Source organism: Gorilla gorilla, chromosome 13, assembly GCF_029281585.2.
Source record: "Gorilla gorilla gorilla isolate KB3781 chromosome 13, NHGRI_mGorGor1-v2.1_pri, whole genome shotgun sequence".
In the NCBI taxonomy this organism is placed as follows: Eukaryota; Metazoa; Chordata; class Mammalia; order Primates; family Hominidae; genus Gorilla; species Gorilla gorilla.
In genome coordinates this window covers 133,578,779-133,596,202 of record NC_073237.2, presented here as the reverse complement: position 1 = coordinate 133,596,202, position 17,424 = coordinate 133,578,779, and the positions used below count along the sequence as shown (strand labels likewise).

Sequence of the window (17,424 nt, the reverse complement as noted above, 5' to 3'; positions counted from 1 at the left end):
CATTGCGAGCCCCCCCACCCCCACCTCACAGTGCTACTGTGAAGTCAGAACCTTCCAACAGTTCCGTCAGAGGTGTGCAGTGGGGCCAGGGCTGGACATGGCCCCCGGTCCCTGGCCTGCGTCCTGCCTGCGTGGCGGCCCCCTGGGCCTCACATGTTTGTCCCTTCTGCTCATCCCTGCTGCAGGTGCCTCCTCCTGCCCCCACACTCTGCTCCCAGCCATGGCTCCCCTTCCCCAGGCAAGGCGGGAGCTCTGGTGTCCTTCTGGTGGCCACCAGGGCAGGGGCAGACTTGGGGGCCCTCCGCAGGCAGGTGACCGGCCCGTGGCCATGTGGCCCTGTCTCCGCAGCTGGAACCTACTGTGAATGCAGCCTTGGCCTCAGCCGCGAGGCCCTCATCGCCCTCCTTGTGGTGCTGGCGGGCATCAGTGCCAGCTGCTTCTGTGCCCTCGTCATCGTGGCAATTGGTGTCTTGCGGGCCAAGGGGTGCGTGAACCCTGGGGCCGGGAGAGGATGGGAGTGAGGCCAGGCTGCCCACCCTGGGCCCTTGGTCTTGCAAGAGGGGCTTTACCCCCTGGGTGGGCTGTCACCTGGGGTAGGAACGGCGTTTCCTAGGCGTGTGTTGGGGGAGGTCTGGGGGCCCAGCACTGTTCCAGGACTCATGTTGGCCTTTGTCCCCTCAGTGAAACATGCCTGAGACAAGTGGACAACAGGTGAGCACCAGGGAGGCCCTCGAGGGGGGCATGCTGTCTCAGGGGAGGCCCTTGGCGGGGGGAGCTATCCCATGGGAGTCCCTGGAGGAGGAGGGGTGCTGTCCCTGGAGGAGGAGGGGTGCTGTCCCTGGAAGAGGAGGGGTGCTGTCCCAAGGGAGGCCCTTTGTGGGGGTGCACTGTCCCAGACGCCGGCCTGTCCTGGGGGACCAGGACTCTACCAGCTCATGATGACCCAGCCCGTCATGCAGGTTGGTGGAGAATTTTGGGGTCCAGGAAGATTGCATGGACCTGCACCCAGTTTACGTGGAGTCCCAGCTAATGGATGCTGACCTGGAGGTCTCCATGGTGCCACCACTAGAGGATCAGAGCCTTGTGGCCATCCCCATGGAGGCTTCTTCAGAGGAGCCGCCACCACCCCCGCCCCTACCACCTGCGTAGGGCTGAGGGCAGCTGGGGGAGGGGAATTAAAGCGTATTTAGTGGCTGTGCACTGTCCTCCCTGCAGGCCCTCACACCCCTCACGGCTGCATCATGGGGGGTGCACGCGCATATGGGTCTCATCAAAGCAGGGTGCCCAGGCCCCACAGCAAGTTCCCCTGTTCCTCTGCCCCATGGCAGGATGCCATACCCCTAATGTTTCCACCTCCTCTGCCACAGCTGGTCAGCCCGGCTCCTTCCTGCACCCAGCTTTGGAAAGCCCCTAGAACAGGACCTGCAACTGGCAACTGTGAAGGGCGCTGGGTTTAACAGGAGGACTTGGGCTGATACCCCTGCCCCACTGCACTGGTCTGTGCCTCTATACCAGGAGAGTCCTGGGGGGAGGGGTGGGGCAGGCACGCCTCTCCTGCCTCGGGTGTGCTGTCTCCCTCCACCCCAAGGCCTGTCTCCAACCCAGGCCCCATCCAGCATGGGAATGGGACCATCCCTGCTTGGGGGCCACTCCGCATGTGCACGTTGGGATCACTTTGCTGAGCCTGGGTGGGGTCGAGACGGGTGAGGGGCAGGACCTCTGGGTTGCATTGCGTGTGGGCGCCTGTCGCAGCCGTGAGCTGGGCGGGTGCAGGTGGGCGGTGTCCTGCTGCTCAGGTCAGGGCTCGGCGGGCGCCCGGTGGTGGACAAGGCGGGGCGAGGTGGTCTTGATAGCGCTGTGGCCGGCGCTGAGCCAAGAGTAGTTTGGAGCTCCCGGACAGGTGGCTGGCGGTGCCGGGCGTTGGCTGTTTGCCCTGCCCCCGCCCCAAGCGTGGATCCAGCCGTGGGACAGGAACTGCCTGAGCTCGGGCCAGAGAGTTAGTATTTGTGCAGGCGCCGCAGGAACGGGCTCCGCGGACGACGGGCTCCAGGGACGCACAGGCAGCGGGCCTCCCACCGCGGGTGCCGGGGGGCTGCCCTCATGCGGGGCCTTTCCTGGTCGCGGCCTCGGCCGCTGCTGCTGTTGCTGCTGCTGTCGCCTTGGCCCGTCTGGGCCCAGGTGTCGGCCACGGCCTCGCCCTCGGGGTCCCCGGGCGCCCCGGACTGCCCCGAGGTGTGCACGTGCGTGCCGGGAGGCCTGGCCAGCTGCTCGGCACTCTCGCTGCCCGCTGTGCCCGCGGGCCTGAGCCTGCGCCTGCGCGCGCTGCTGCTGGACCACAACCGCGTCCGTGCGCTGCCGCCAGGTGCCTTCGCGGGAGCGGGCGCGCTACAGCGCCTGGACCTGAGCGAGAACGGGCTGCACTCGGTGCATGTGCGAGCCTTCTGGGGCCTGGGCGCGCTGCAGCTGCTGGACCTGAGCGCCAACCAACTGGAAGCACTGGCACCAGGTACTTTCGCGCCGCTGCGCGAGCTGCGCAACCTCTCATTGGCCGGCAACCGGCTGGCGCGCCTGGAGCCCGCGGCGCTAGGCGCGCTCCCGCTGCTGCGCTCACTCAGCCTGCAGGACAACGAGCTGGCGGCACTCGCGCCGGGGCTGCTGGGCCGCCTGCCCGCTCTAGACGCACTGCACCTGCGCGGCAACCCTTGGGGCTGTGGGTGCGCGCTGCGCCCGCTCTGCGCCTGGCTGCGCCGGCACCCGCTGCCCGCGTCAGGTGAGCTGCTGGGGACGCGGGTCGGGGTCTGCAGGGCGGTGCGGCAGCCGCCACCTGACGCCGCGCCTTTGTCTGTGTCCCACAGAGGCCGAGACGGTGCTCTGCGTGTGGCCGGGACGCCTGACGCTCAGCCCCCTGACTGCCTTTTCCGACGCCGCCTTTAGCCATTGCGCGCAGCCGCTCGCCCTGCGGGACCTGGCCGTGGTCTACACGCTCGGGCCGGCCTCCTTCCTCGTCAGCCTGGCCTCCTGCCTAGCGCTGGGCTCCGGGCTCACCGCCTGCCGTGCGCGCCGCCGCCGCCGCCTCCGCACCGCCGCCCTCCGCCCGCCGAGACCGCCAGACCCGAACCCCGATCCCGACCCCCACGGCTGTGCCTCGCCCGCGGACCCAGGGAGCCCCGCCGCTGCCGCCCAAGCCTGAGCGGCCGCGGCCGCCTGGAGCGCTCGAAGCTTCCCCCATGCCTTTGCCCTCCCTTTACACTGTCTGCCGGCGTCAACAAGCGACACAGACCGAAAACTGCGTGACATTCCTTTAGGCATCACCACTGCATACACCGGGAGGTGGGGGTTGGGCGGTGCGCGCCTGCACCCTGGGGACAGAGGGGCAGAGCGCGGCTGCGCACGGGCCGCACGGGGAAGGCACGCGCTCGGGCCCTGGGAGTGCTGGTCCTGTACAAGGTGGCGGGCCGGTCACGCACCCGGAGCGAGGGCGGGGGCGGGCGGGTGGCGCTCTCCCGTGCCCAAGGTGCAGGGCAGGGTTGAAGACAGTCCCGAGCCAGCGTCCGGGGACCCCCGGGGAGGCCCGTTCTGGGCTGCAGGCCGGACGAGGAGAGGAGGGGCTCAGCCCTCTCGAGTCTGGAGGAGGCGGCCCGAGGCGGCGGGAGGCGCTGCCAGCTGGGAAGTCAGGGACGGCCGTGGGGGAGGGCAGGGCCAGCCCCCGCGTGTGGGGTCAAGGGGCAGACGGGGTGTGGGTGGGCGGTGCCGCAAGAAGAGGGGAGGGTGGAGCTCAGGCTGCAGAGGAGCGCAGGCGCCCGAGGAGGGGCGACCCAGCCAGCTGGGGCCATGGGCCCCACTGTGGCTCAGGCTGGTGCTGCGGGAAGGATGGGGCTGCCGTCTCTGCTCCAAGCCCCTCCGCCTGGGGCCAGTTAGCCCCCGCTCCCCACTGCTCAGAGACCCCAGGGCCCTGCCTCTGCCGGAGCGCCCTGCGGCCCTGCCCAGCCGACTCAGCTCTGCCCCGTCCTCAGCCGCTCCGGTCCGCACCTTGGTCCAGCAGGGGCTGCCCGCCAGGCAGCGGGGCGGGCGGGCGGACGGACGGGAGGCCCAGGGTGGGCAGTCTCTGGGGCGGGTGGGCTTCCCTCAGGCCTTCCCGAGCAGCAGGACCCATCAGTGTCCTTGGCCGGGCTAACTGGGCAGGTGGGCGCCTCCGGGGGCCTCACACCACGGTGCTGACCGAGGGATCTGAGAGGTTGAGCGGGCCCGTGATATCAGTGGGATGGTACTGCTGCAAAATAGAAATACACAGACAAGGCGCCCGTTAGCCCCACGCTGGGGGCACGCGCGGGGCCGGGACGGGGTGGACCGGCCAGCCGGCCAACCGGCGGGCGGGCAGGCGCAGCCTGGGGGGAGGCTGGGGGTGCTCCTCCCCCGACCCCGTGGTGCTCCGGGGCTCTGCGTGGGCCGGGCCGCTGTCCCGTCCGTCTGTCTGTCTGTCTGCGGGGGAGGGGGCAGAGGAGGGCGGGCGGGGAGTCTCAGCTCTCCCTATGACGGGAACACAGCTGCAGCTGGCCCTCCTCCCTCTCAATAGCGCGTCGCGGCAGCACTGTGTCTTTTTGGTTTTGCAAAGCGCCGCGTCCACCCCCGGTGCTCTATAAATAAGAACCAACAATCAATACCCGCTGGCCCCGCCGGCCGCCAGGGACCCCAGCCCTCAGCGCCCAGTGCCGCCCTGGCCCCGACCGGCCACAGGACAGGGGCAGGGGATCTCCGCAGCCGGACTGACCCCACCCTACCCAAAGGAGCCCCCCACCCACGCCTCCCTCTGAATAAGCTCGCAGCCCCAGAGACCAGGTGGGAGCTGGGCTGCCCTCCCCTGCCCAGACCCCCAGCTGGCAGTGCCCCCCAACAGTTCAGCCTTGCAGGGCGGGGCCAGCCCCAGATGCCACGTGATGCCAGAACTGGCCCCAGAGGACGGTCCCTGGTGCCCAGAGAGGCTCGGGTGAGGGTTCCGCTGGGAACATGTCCCCGGGAGGGCACCGTGAGGGTCTCTGAGCTGCACCTGGCCCCGCTCCAGGCAGGGCCCTGGGACCCAGTGTCACCCTCTGAAAGTGGCCCATCACCTGCACGACATTTGTGCTTGCCCCCCCGTGGCTGCCTGCCCCAAATCGCTGTTTCTCCTGTCTGCCTGGACACCCCCTCTTCCCCAGCCTGCCCAGCCCACGATCCCTGTGCTATTCCTCCTCCCTGTTCCCTGCGGGACTCCTGGCTCAGACTTTGCAGCATCAGCTCTGCCCGCTTTCCGCAGCAGAGGTGGCTCCAGGAATGGTGCTTCCACCTGCTCCTTGAGCCTCCAGTGGCCCCCAGGCCTACAGGCTCTCACTGTCCACCCATCCTGCATGCCAAGTCCCTTCCCCAGGAAGCTGAGCAGCCAGGCCTCATGGGTCCCTCTTGGGGCACCCTGGTGGCTTCATCTCGGGATTTGGCTTGCTTGATGCCAAGTCCTGTCTGTGCCCTGGAGGTCTGCCCCGCTTCCGGTGCACTGAGGGGCGGGTGGCTGCAAATCGCACTTCCTCCCCCGGGCGTAGTAAGCTTCTCTCTGGTGATGCTGCTTATGGGCTGGGGGCTTCCTGTGGGCCAGACTGGTCCCTGGACTGCAGGGTGGCCACGGGGCTGAGGTCTCCGCTGCCTCTCTGGGCAGCCCCTCCCCACCACGGTGCCTGGGCCTAGGGTGCCTTTAGCAAGGCTGGGTTCGCTCTGGGGGCCTCTGGTTCGAGTGTGCATATCCACTACAGGGACAAGCTGCCCCGAGCAGGAGGTGGGGGATTCTGGGCTCCAAAGGGCAGAAGGCCTGGCTCTTTGGGGTGGGCCCCATGGGGTTGCTGGGGTCAGGAGCTGAGGTGGTCGTTTCCCTTCCAGAGGCCTCCCTGTCTGGGAACCTCAGTGTCGTCCTGGGCTCTGCAGGCCAGGGCTTGTGGGGCCGCCCCTACCCATTCTCAGACCCTCTGGGAGCTGCCGCCACACCTCCTGCAGGGCCCCTGCTCAGCCTGGGGTGGGAGCCACCCCTTTTGGTCCCACCCCACTCCCTGCCTGACAGTCCCCTGTGGCCGGGGCCAGTTCCAACTCCAGGCCCCAGCCGTCCACCCAGACGGACCCAGGCCCGGCCCCCAGCCCCCGGCCCACACAGAGACCACATGAAGATGCAACACGCATGGCTCTGGTGAGACAGGTGAGACAGGTGTCTGGGGGGCGGGGCCAGTGGCCAGACAGACGGACGGGATGGGACATCACAGCCACCCCCTCCAGGGCCGTCGCAGGGGCGAAGTGAGGGCGGCGGGCCCCTCTGGGAGAGGCGAGAGAAACAGGGACATAACAGAGAAGTGGTGTGGCCTCCCGGCAGCTGAGGAGTCCAGGACGGGGCCACGCTGGGCTCCCAGGGCCCCAGACCTGGCCCCGAGAGGTGGTGTGGCTGACTGACTGACCAACGAGATGACAGGCTTCAAGATGGCGTGTGGGTCATGGCAGGGGAGGTGGGCGGGCAGACTAACGGAGACACACGGGGAAAGCTGAGGACCCAGGAGGGCCGGGGAGAAAGGTCCAGAGAGTGAGAGAGAGCAGCATGGGCGGGCCGGGCAGAGCGGCCACCGCAGGGAGACAGGGGCAGAGTGGGCCACAGGAGCCCAGGGTCCGGGGCGGGGTGATGGGGCGGGAGACACACGCAGGGCAGGGCAGGTGGAGTCGGACGCGGGACTGGGGTGCTCTCCCCCTTACCGTGTCTTTGGAGGACCTACGCCTCTTGAAGCTGGAAGCCAGGGTGGAGGTGATAGCCCTAAATGTGGCTTTCTTTTTAGGGTCAGGCTCTGCTCTACCACTCTTTCTATCCTAAAATGAATATGTATAAGTGATTAGATGGCTAGGGTGGTGGCCACACCTGCCCTCGCCTGCTCCTGGGTGGGCCGCTGCCCAGCCTGGCCGGCCACTTGGGCCCTCGCTCCTGCCTGCCTCCCTGTGCTGGACAGACGGGCCGACAGCGGACGTTCGAGGGTGGCCTCTTCTCCTGCCCGGGGTCTCGGGCCTGACCTTGCTCGTGCTGGGGCTGGGCTTGGGGGCTCTCGGCTGGCTCTTCCTGGGAGGTCCGCCTGGCTCCCTGGCTCCTGGGTGGCCCTGGCTTACAGGCGTCCCGAGGAGGAGGAGTCCTCTGAGGACTGGAGGAGTTGCCCCTCAGGCCACACCAGCTGTCTGCGTGGAGGCCACTGACCCCCAAGGGGCACACACCAAGATTCAGGAAGGGGCCGAGGGCTGGAGGCAGGTGTCGAGGTGGAATTGGAGTGACAGAGGCAGCTCCCGGGACTCTGGCCTCAGGTCTGATGGCCAGGTGGCCTGTGCCCGCCAGTGCTGGCAGCGGCCAGGTCCCCAGGGGACCTGTGGGGGCCAAGAGCAAGAGCGGGCGGATGAGAGGTGTGGAGCCTCCAGCAACCCCCATCCCCCAACAGCCCTGGCCACACTGTCGGCTTCATCTCAGGACACAGGCTCCAGGACGGCACCCAGAGAAAGAGAAGAGACGGAGTGAACCGGAACTCGACCGCGGGCCACGAGCCCTTAGGCCTGTACAGGCCCACTGCCCACCCTGTCCCAGGTGGGCCGTGGCTGCCCTTGCTGGTGGCAAATTCTCATGGATACAACCTGGGCACCAGGCAGGACCGGACCTGGCCCAATTCGGATTAGAGTCACGGAGCACAAGGACATAGCAGGAAAGGGGGGGGTCTCCGAAGGGTGTCAAGGGGCTTGGGTCGGCGGAGGGCAAAATGCATCTTGGACTCACGTGCCATACACAGGCGGGCCCCTGTCTTACCCTGCCTGATTGCCTTCCTACGGAATGGGTACCGGCGGGCGACTCTGGAGACAGAGGGGCCAGGCGGAGGCTTGGAGCAGGGTGCGTGGCCTCCCTCGGCCCCGGCTTTGCAGTGGGCAGCCACCTGCAGGCAGCCCCCCACCAGTGCTGCCCCCGTGCCCTGGGAGCACTCACCACTGCCCCTGGCCATGGCTCCTAGCTCCAGTCCTGCCCACCAGAGCCAGTGCCACGGCCTTCGGGGATGGAGGAGGGCCGTGGCCAGGCCGGGCCCTGGGCACCAGGCCTCGGAGGGTGGCCTGCCCTACCTGCAGGTTCTTCCTCCACACGTTAACGGCTGCAAAGGCCAGCTGCATCTGCTTCCGGCGAGCATCCTTGTGCCGCTTGTAGGCAATCTCAATGAAAATCAGGAAGATCCCGGCCACGATGCCCCCAGCTACCAGCATGAAGACCCCTGTGTGCCGGGACCCAGAGCCTCAGTTGCTGGCCAGGGAGGCCGCAGCCCATGGAGAACCCACCCGAGAATGGATGAAGGAGAACGCACCGGCCATGTTCTCAAAAGTAAGGGTCGCAGGGGCGTTGCTGCGCGAGTCACATTCCTGATACCGAACCCACGTCTTGTCCAGGTCTTCCATGAAGCCATTCTCATGGGACCTGGGGGTGGGAACAAGTGAGCCTGCAGTGAGGCGGGGCCCAGGACGGGAAGGAGCAAGCTGGGGGCGGGGGGCAGGGCGGGGCCTGCGGGGTGGGGTGCGGCGTGGAGTGGGCAGCGCCCGGCCTGGGTGGGAAATCAGTGGTGGCCTCGGAGTGGTCTGGCACTGGGGAGGGCGTCCACCTCTGGCGGGGAGGGGCGGAGGAGGGACGCTGGCGCACGGACACTCACTTGAGGATGGACAGGGAGACGTTCTGCTTCCAGGGGCTGTCTTTGCGCATGCCTATGCCGAAGCCCGAGCGGAAGAACAGCTCTCCAGTCGTCACCAGGTCGCACTTCTGCGAGGCCTCGAACTCCAGCACCGCCGAGTCCCAGATGAAGGCATGCAGCTTGCTGCCGGCAGAGGCGGAGTCACGGGGGCCTTGGTCCTGCCAGCCTGGAAGCCCCACGCCTGCGCCCTCCGGGGTGCCCGGCCCGGACGCTCTCCTGCCCGGTGGAGGCCACCCTTCCCCTCCCCGCACTTGTCCCGCCCCGCCAGGGTGGGCGCCCGCGCCTCACTTGTCTCTCACGGCCTGGATGGCCTCCGCCGCACTCTCGTAGTTGTGCTTCTCCATATGCCGGTACATGGTGCTCAGCTCCACCTGGCGCCGGAAGTAGATGTCCACGGAGCTCTGCTTCACCGTGGCGTAGATAAACTTGTCCGAGGGATTCCTCAGCTGCAGGGTCGGAGGGCAGGGATCGCGGCGGCGGCTCCCCAGGCCCCCTAACCGAGGCCGACCCCAGCTCACCTCGCATTCCCTCCCCCAGCCCGGCCAGGCCTCACCCGAGGGTCGTTGATGCCCGTGATGCGCTCCTCCGGCCGGTCCAGCACCAGGAAGGCCGCCAGGTTGGCGGTGTAGGAGGCCACGATGATCATGGCAAAGCCGGCCCACACCATGCCCAGGATGCGCGCCGAGAAGCTTCTGGGGGCGCCTGTGGGCGGGCGGGGGGCTCTGTCAGACCCTAGAGGGCCGGGGCGGGACCAGGCGGGCCGGGCGGGGCCTTACCTTCCCCGATGCCGGAGTTGAGCAGGACGCCCCAGGAGAACCACATGGCCGAGGACAGGGTCAGTGCGTCCTCCTCCTCCTCCTCGCTGTTCACCTTGAACCGGCCGAAGGGGCTGCGGGGCGCAGAGGGCGGGCGGGAGAGAGGGCGGGAGAGGCGGCCCTGCCCCGCTCCTCGCCGGCTCCGCGCCCCGCAGAGGGAGGTGTCTGAGCCCCGGGTCGCGCTCACCTGAAGCGGTCCAGCAGGTACAGCATCACGGCCACCACGTGCACCGACAGCCCCACCAGCAGCCACAGTGTGCTCTGGAACGGCTGCATGAACGAGTCCAGCGTGCTCCGGGGAATCTCCTGCGGAGGGACGCGAGGTCAGCGCGGCCCGGGCCCTCCAGGGACTCCCCCGCCCCACCCCGCCACCCGGCCCCTGCCCACCTTCTTGACCAGAATAGTCAGGCCCTGGTACTTGAAGGGCTTGGAAAACTCGATGTACTGCGCGCGCTCGTTGTTTATGGTTAGCGGCGCCACGATCATGTCTGCCTGCCCGCTGAGCAGCTCGCCCATCATCCCATTCCACTCCTTCTTGTTGCTGTTGTTCACCTGCGAGGCGACAGAGCCGGCGGGGATGCAGGCAGCGTCCTCCCAGCTCCCGCCACAGGAACCCCCGACTGAAGCCGCCCTAGAGCACTCCAGGGGTCTTCTCCCCAAGACCCTACCCAGCTCGCAGGCCCCACCCCACTCCAGCCCCGCCCTGGCTCGCAGACCCCTCCCACGCCGGGCGGGCCCCCCGACAGCCAGCAGGCCCCGCCCACTCCACGTCCCGCCCACTCCAGACCCCAGCCTGCAGGCCCTGCCCACTCCGTGCCCCACCCACTCCGACCCCCACTTCAGGCCCCTCCCATGTCAGGCCCCACCCCAGCCCTCAGGCCCCGCCCACCCCATGCTTTACCCACGCCAGGACCCAGCCCGCAGGCTCCGCTCACTCCATGCCCCACTCACCCAGGACCCCCCGCCATCTGCAAGCACCGCCTACTCCATGCCCCACCCACTCCGACCGCGCCTGCAGGCCCCTCTCACGCTGGTCCCCACCCGCCGCCGTCCAGCCTACCCGCTCCTGTGTGCCGAACTTGCCATCCGCCACCAGGTGCACCTCGTAGGTGAAGTTCATGGTCCGTGCCAGCTTGATGAGCAGGTCGATGCAAAAGCCGTAGCAACACTGAGGCACCGTGTGGCGGGCTGGGTAGGTGCGGGCGGTAACTGCTGGGCTCCAGACCGCCCCGCGCCCCGCGCCCTGCCCCGCGCCCCGCGCCCTGCCCCGCGTACTCACGGCTGCCCGGCGACGTGTCGTTGGGCCCGGTGCAGATCACCTTCTTGACTGGGTCGCCGTTGACTGTGAACTCCTCCTTGCATGTCCCATCACTCAGCGTGGGCTTGACGTACACGAAGGGCTCCTGGTGGATCGTCACAATCTGGGGGGGGAAGGGGAGACCCAGCCTGGACCACCGACCTAAGGCTGCCCAAGGCGGCAGTCTCTTCTCAGCTCCCAGCCTCCCCTGGCGCCCCTCTTAATCCCCGACGCACCCCCCACGCCCCCCGCCCTGCGCCGCCGGCCACTGCCCCTCTCTGGAGCTTCTTCACGAGCCCAGGTGTTCAGGACACGTCCTCCCCAGCCACCGTCAGCATCGTCTGCCTGCAGCCCCGGGGGGGTGGGGGCTGGGGGCTCAGAAAAGACTCCTGGAGAGCTGGACCCTTCTCTTGACCACTTTTTCTCCAGTCTTGGCTTAGACATGATTCCCGGCCAGGCGCTGTGGCTCACGCCTGTAATCCCAGCACTTTGGGAGGCCGAGGCGGGCGGATCACGAGGTCAGGAGATCGAGACCATCCTGGCTAACACGGTGAAACCCCGTCTCTACTGAAAATACAAAAAAAATTAGCCGGGCGTGGTGGCGGGCGCCTGTAGTCCCAGCTACTCAGGAGGCTGAGGCAGGAGAATGGCCTGAACCCGGGAGGCAGAGTTTGCAGTGAGCCGAGACCGCGCCACTGCACTCCAGCCTGGGCGACAGAGCGAGACTGTCTCAAAAAAAAAAAAAAAAAAAGACATGATTCCCTCCAGCAGAGGAGCCGCTGATGTCCCGTGTATGCCAGGCATCTTCCTGGGGTGAGAAACAGCCCAGCCTGCAGGCTGACCCCCACCCTGCTGTGCCACGAGGACAGGGGCACGTCCACAAAGCCGACCCTGCACCTGCACAGGACCTGGGACCCGTGGGGCCACCCACCCGTGCCTCCCTTCATCCCGGCGCACTGCCTGTCCCGGCCCCCAGTCCCGAAGCCCTCAGGCTTTGAATGTAGGTCTCTGGCTCCTTTCTCTTGCCCGTGTGTACATGCTCCACCGCGCCGTGGCCTCTTCGACCCACACTCCTGCTTGGGCTCGCCCTCCTGTCTGTCCTTCAAGGGACCATGGCCTGGGGATGGGGAAGGGATCTGGGGCACAGGGGGCTGGAATAGAGCATAGCACACTGCCAGAACTGTGAGGGGAGATGGTGTCAGAGCTGAGCCCTCAAGGTGGGCAGGGATCAAGCAGGTGCCTGAGGGCAGGTGGAGCAGAGGAGCCCGCAGTCCAGAACTGCAAAGGCAGGGAGGCGTGGGGGTGGTGGGAGAGGCACCCTCCCGGCATGTCCTAGGGAGGGTGAGCCTGAGAGGGGGGCAGGCCCACCCTCAGCCTCCAGGCAGCATTTTGTCTTTTATCCCCAGGGGGATCAGGAGCCATTGAAGAAGTTGATTTGCTTTATAAAACTTTCATTCTATTTTCCTGTTATACAGGTAATATATATGCTAGTATTTTTAAAAAATTAGTGAGGCCAGAAACAAATTTGTAAAAAGCCATCTCCATCTCACAGCCTAGATGGGGCCTTTTGGCCATTAGCGTTTGACCGCTGCTTTCAGACTTTTCAGTGTGAGGTGTCTGGGCTGCAATGAAACCCACACTGGCACTGGAAAACCCCACCCTGTCTGCAGAGCAGGGAAGGGAGCCTGGGTGAGAAGCCACAGGGGCCAGTGCAGAGCAGGGGAGGGAGCCTGGGTGAGAGGCCACAGGGCCAGTGCAGAGCAGGGGAGGGAGCCTGGGTGAGAGGCCACAGGGCCAGTGCAGAGCAGGGGAGGGAGCCTGGGTGAGAGGCCACAGGGGCCAGTGCAGAGCAGGGGAGGGAGCCTGGGTGAGAGGTCACAGGGGCTGACACCAGGCTTCAGGGGTGGGCTCAGAAAACAGACAGGGTCAAGAGACATTTGAGGGCTTGGAATGACCGAGAGAAGGTTGGTGGGCGTGTCGCCTGTGAGGTCCTTGCCTTTGGTGGTCTGTGATGCTACCGGGACTGGAGTGTGTGTAGAGTGGGGGTAGTGTGGCTCTGCCCGGGGAGGAATGGCCAGGAGAGCACCCTGGAGTAGGGAGCCAAGGGAAAGATGTTCCGGAGGAGGAAGCCAGCGAGGGCAGAGGCTCTCAGAGGCCCAGGGGAATCAGGAAGGGCTGTCCCACACGGTGGAAGAGGACAGTTTGACCCAGTCCCATCAGGAGGCCATGCAGGCTGGAGGAGGGATGAGGGGTGTGGAGGACCAGGACTGGGGACAGCGAGTGCTGAAGCTGAGGTCTGCCTGCTGTCCTCCATCTGCTCTTCCCCAGCAGGGTCCTGTCAGACAACTAACTGCCCCAGACTTAAGTAGGGCTGGGTCAAGAGGGGCACTGGAGACCCCCTGTGGGATGGGGGCAGCTTCCTCACCTCCCTCCTGTTCTCTCTGCTTCCTGTGCTGTGCCAGGTGCGCTGGACGGTGTCCAGGGGCAGCAGGTCCCACCCCCACTTCCTTTAGTGGCTTTCATTGACCTCACCGCACCCTCCTCCTTCAGGCCAGAGGGGGTGGATGGGCTGTCTGGGGTGGGGACACTGAGGGAGGTCTGTGGGGCCCCCACCTTCAGTCTGGTGGACATCTGGTACCCTCGAGGCTTCTCTGTCTCTCCGCCTGGCCAGATGATCTTCCTGTCATTAGGGATGACCTGGGGGTGGGAGTATGAGATGGAGGGTGGCCACGCAGGGGTCTTGGCCCCAGGACCCTAAGGCCCCAGCCCCCACCCCCTCATGACCCCCACCTACATGGGTGCCATTGTAGATGCCCACTTGCACCAGCTTGCGGTTCTGCAGGTTCATGATGCTGTAGTTGGCGAACTTCCGGTCCCCATCCTCATTGAACTCCACGCGACCAGTTACCCCGTCCGCATACTTGGAAGACATCAGTACTCTAGGGGAGGAAGCATAGCTGAGGCTTCTCAGAGCTGCTCCTTCTGCTCCTCCCTGCTCCTTCCCCCTGCTGCTTCTCCCTGCTCCTTCCCCCTGCTCCTTCTCCCTGCTCCTTCTCCTGCCTGCTGAGTAACTCGGGCTTTTCCCTTGTCCCAGTCCCAAGAACGGAAAGATCAGCAGACGCCAGACCCTGGACACCGTGGTATCTGCCTGCACCAGATGGACGGTGTGGTTCATGACAGCTGAGTGGTTTCTGGGTGCCAGACCCTGCTTTCAAGGGCTTTCTGTGGGTTAGGACGTTGTCCTCACAGCCATCCTGTCTTACAGAGACGGAGGCAGAAGCTCAGAAGGATGCCTGCCCTCTTGCCAGCAAGTGAAGGAGAGGTTGAGCCGGCTCTAACCACCAGGCTGTCCTGTCCGGCTGTGTGTGCACGTGTGCATTGTACCCATCAGGCCACATCAGTGAACCTGTGTGCACACGTGATCCCTATGTGGGGTGCACCCCATGCATGTGCTTGTGTCACATGTGTGTCATGTGCCTGAGTCTGTGTGCACACATGGTTCTGTGTATGTGTGTCGTGTGTGTGCACACGTGCTGCCTACATCTGCACTTATGTGGGCGTTGTGGATGGTGGCTCTGCACATGCTACTCAGTGGTTGGGGATCTGGGGGTGAGCTGGCATGGCACGGTGTCCAGGCATGCTGTGAGCTAACTCCTGCCACACTGCAGATGTTCACTTGGGTCTCTGGGCCTTGGCCAACCCTGGCTGTCTAAGGCTCGTGTGCTGTTCTTGGGCTGCTTGTCTGGCCTCCTGGGTCCCTGGAAGCTTTCAGTCCCCATCTGCATCAAGAGCCTCCTCCCAAAGGCTGCCAGCCACACAGGGAGAGGGGTGCTGTTTCAGGGTGGGCTGCAGTGTGGAAAGCAGGGGCGGAGGCAGTGGAGCCAGTCCCCACTCCAGTGACAGCCCAGGTACTGGTGTCAGTGTTCAGAAGAGAGCAGATGATTGTGCCATGAGATGTGGTGGTGCTGGGTGGGGGTGTGGGGGGAGAGGAGAGAAGTAACAGTGTCCAGAGGATGTTGGCAGCAGGCTCCACTGCAGTACCCCTGAGAGCGACGCCGCCCACCTCCTGGAAGCGACCCCGCCCACCTCCTGGAAGCGACCCCGCCCACCTCCCCGAGAGTGCCCCCACCTATCTCTTGAGGATCCCTCCCCCAGCTCCCTAAGAGCGGCCCCGCCTAGTCCTGAGAGCTGCTCCGCCCAGCTCTGGAGAGTGGCCCCGCCCACCTCCCCAAGAGCGGCCCCGCCCAGTCCTGAGAGCGGCCCCGCCCATCTCTGGAGTGACCCCGCCCACCTTCCCAAGAGCAGCCCCGCCCAGCTCCGAAGAGGCCCCGCCCACCTCTTGAAGAGCGGCCCGGTCTTCCAGATGTTGGTGTTGCCCACGCAGCCCCGCGGCGGGTCGGTGATGTTCTCCTTCTCGAGGAGCTCGTGCACAGCCTGGGCCACCACGCCCACGGCGTCGCTGATGTGGGCCGACTCGTTCTTGCCGTTGATGAGCTGCAGCCCGAGGATGCCTAGGCGAGCATGCGACTCAGAGCCCGTGGGGGCCTCCCCGTTCGGGGACCCCGCCAAGGCCCAGCACTCACCGTCCGGGGCGTAGCGCAGGGCGTTCCCCGAGATCTCGCGCTCGCCGACCAGCCACACGTACCCGGAGCCCGTCATGTTCAGCATCGCGGCTGCGCGGTATACAGTGGCAGCATCGTCCTCGCTGTGGGGCAGACGGGGATGACGGGCCAGGACTCCAGCACTCCCACCGCGGCGCTCCGCAGGCCCAGGTCCTCCTCCTCTGGAGCAGGGACCTGCCCAGCCCCCAGCCCCTCCTAGAGCGAAGCCTGCAGACCCCGCAGAGGCGCGGCGGCCCAGAACCCAGGAGCCTCCCAGGCCTCCGTTGCTGGCTCTTACCTTGGGGGAGCAGGGATGGGGTTAGTTGCGGGCCCTTACCTTGGGGGAGCAGGGATGGGGTTAGATGCTGGCCCTTACCTTGGGGGAGCAGGGATGGGGTTAGATGCTGGCCCTTACCTTGGGGGAGCAGGGATGGGGTTAGATGCTGGCCCTTACCTTGGGGGAGCAGGGATGGGGTTAGATGCTGGTCCTTACCTTGGGGGAGCAGGGATGGGGTTAGATACCTGGCTTATGGGACTGACTTCCTTCTTGTGACCTGCACCTGTGCTCCCCAGTACGCCCTTCCCTCCACCTCAGAAGGCCCTGATGGGGTCCCAGGATGGTAATGGATCACCATTGATCACTTGCTGGCCAGATACCAGGCACTGCTCGAAGTGTTTTACGGGGATTATCTTGTTTAACTTTCACAATATCTCTGTGTCCCGAGGGGAAGCAGAGGCACACAGGACACACAAGAGTTGGTAAGTGGCAGAGTCAGGACCCAAGCTCCTAAGACCTCCTAGACAGGCCACACCCCTCTGGTCCTCTATGTTCAAACAGGTGAAATGAGGGGTTGAGGGGCTCTCCAGGTTGGTGAGATACTGGTGGATCCAGCGTCCTGGGGACGGCCAGAGATGAGAGGCGGCTTTCCCCCTGGGGTCTGCATAAGCAGCTGCCTTCGCCCAGCCACCCAGGCCTGGGGCCTGCAGGAGGACAGAGCCCAGGCAGGCCTCACCTTGCAGGCATGTGTGGTCTTGAGCTCTGCCAGTGTGCTTGCAGGTGGGCCCCTGTGGACAGTGGAGCAGGGGACCTGGTCCTCTGGGGCTGGGGCCTCTCTGGTTATGACAAGGACCTGGAGACCTGGTGGGACTCTGGAGGCCTTTGGGGGGGTCTTCCCTCACCCCCATCTGTCAGACCTTTCTCTGCAGGGCCTGACCTGTCTCCAGGTGGGCCTGGACTGCCCCTGACACTTTGCTTCTCCAGACATGGGCAGCAGGGTTGGGTGCATTGCCTGAGTGTTGGGTAATTTTCACAATGCTTGACTCTGGAAACCAAGGTGGCCCTCCCCTCCTTGAGGAGGGATCTGCCCCCAGTTTTCTCGAGAATAAGCCCACAAAGAAATGCAGCCCTTCAGTGTTTGCTCTACATAACGATGCTATTGGATGTCAGTGACACAAAACAGAAGTGCTCCCAGTAGCGCTGGCCCAGTGCCCCAAATGAGAGCATCTAGCAGACGCTCCGCCCACTGAACACAGCACAGCTTGTCCAGCAAGACCCAACACCACACGTGTCGTGGCACAGCATGCCCGCTATCAAAGTGCCCACCAGGGCCTGACAGACAAGCCCGTCTTCTTGACGCAATTCAGGTCCATGACATGTGATGTGGTGGAATGATTAGGAGCAAAACAGTTGTAAACAAAAGCCTGATCTGTCCATCAAAACTCATCCGATCGTTTTATGGAAATAGCTGATACCAATCAAGACGACTTCAGGAAAATGAAAAGTTTTGGAAACAAATTATCTGCACGCTATGGAAAATTGTCAAAAATTAAGATTGGCGTCATGTCTCTCTGCAAAACACCCTCAACAACCTTCACTAAGGAGGAGCCAAAATATGACAGGCTGAAGGTCTGGGGTCAAGAATGCCTGTGCCTGCCACTGCCCAGGGCTTGCCTCTCTG

At 65.3% G+C, this 17,424-nt stretch overlaps 3 protein-coding genes across 13 annotated transcripts in view; 2 read left to right on the top strand and 1 right to left on the bottom strand.

Moving 5' to 3' along the window:
- Nucleotides 1-68: 68 nt before the first annotated feature.
- On the top strand, nucleotides 69-1,194 carry TMEM210 (transmembrane protein 210). Of its 2 annotated transcripts, none has more exons than XM_019033221.3 (4): nucleotides 69-185; nucleotides 349-484; nucleotides 682-711; nucleotides 960-1,194. In XM_019033221.3, the coding sequence occupies exons 1-4, from the start codon at nucleotides 98-100 to the stop codon at nucleotides 1,147-1,149; spliced, it is 444 nt and encodes a 147-aa protein (XP_018888766.1). In that variant the 5' UTR covers nucleotides 69-97; the 3' UTR covers nucleotides 1,150-1,194. The 2 variants fall into 2 exon arrangements, with proteins under 2 accessions (XP_018888766.1, XP_063552286.1); XM_063696216.1 differs by having other exon boundaries at nucleotides 73-185; nucleotides 948-1,194.
- Nucleotides 1,195-1,482: 288 nt separating this feature from the next.
- Nucleotides 1,483-3,286, top strand: LRRC26 (leucine rich repeat containing 26). Its single transcript, XM_004048925.5, has 2 exons — nucleotides 1,483-2,770; nucleotides 2,856-3,286. The coding sequence occupies exons 1-2, from the start codon at nucleotides 2,101-2,103 to the stop codon at nucleotides 3,188-3,190; spliced, it is 1,005 nt and encodes a 334-aa protein (XP_004048973.1). The 5' UTR covers nucleotides 1,483-2,100; the 3' UTR covers nucleotides 3,191-3,286.
- A 1-nt stretch (nucleotide 3,287) lies between these two features.
- Nucleotides 3,288-17,424, bottom strand: part of GRIN1 (glutamate ionotropic receptor NMDA type subunit 1) — a 31,097-nt gene continuing 16,960 nt past the window's right edge. For 2 of the 10 annotated variants that reach the window (XM_031014214.3, XM_031014217.3), the window contains 16 exons: nucleotides 15,449-15,570; nucleotides 15,202-15,376; nucleotides 13,660-13,804; nucleotides 13,479-13,562; nucleotides 10,848-10,989; nucleotides 10,629-10,756; nucleotides 9,956-10,120; nucleotides 9,756-9,874; nucleotides 9,530-9,642; nucleotides 9,307-9,455; nucleotides 9,042-9,199; nucleotides 8,715-8,876; nucleotides 8,376-8,485; nucleotides 8,140-8,285; nucleotides 6,754-6,864; nucleotides 3,288-4,270 (listed from right to left, as the gene is read on the bottom strand). In XM_031014214.3, coding sequence (XP_030870074.1) covers nucleotides 4,202-4,270; nucleotides 6,754-6,864; nucleotides 8,140-8,285; nucleotides 8,376-8,485; nucleotides 8,715-8,876; nucleotides 9,042-9,199; nucleotides 9,307-9,455; nucleotides 9,530-9,642; nucleotides 9,756-9,874; nucleotides 9,956-10,120; nucleotides 10,629-10,756; nucleotides 10,848-10,989; nucleotides 13,479-13,562; nucleotides 13,660-13,804; nucleotides 15,202-15,376; nucleotides 15,449-15,570 — 2,098 coding nt within the window. In that variant the 3' untranslated portion in view covers nucleotides 3,288-4,201. Of the gene's footprint in view, nucleotides 4,635-6,753; nucleotides 6,865-7,834; nucleotides 7,879-8,139; nucleotides 8,286-8,375; nucleotides 8,486-8,714; nucleotides 8,877-9,041; nucleotides 9,200-9,306; nucleotides 9,456-9,529; nucleotides 9,643-9,755; nucleotides 9,875-9,955; nucleotides 10,121-10,628; nucleotides 10,757-10,847; nucleotides 10,990-13,478; nucleotides 13,563-13,659; nucleotides 13,805-15,201; nucleotides 15,377-15,448; nucleotides 15,571-17,424 lie in introns of those variants that run through there. The other 8 variants (XM_031014215.3, XM_031014213.3, XM_031014219.3 and 5 more) reach the window with 5 other exon arrangements.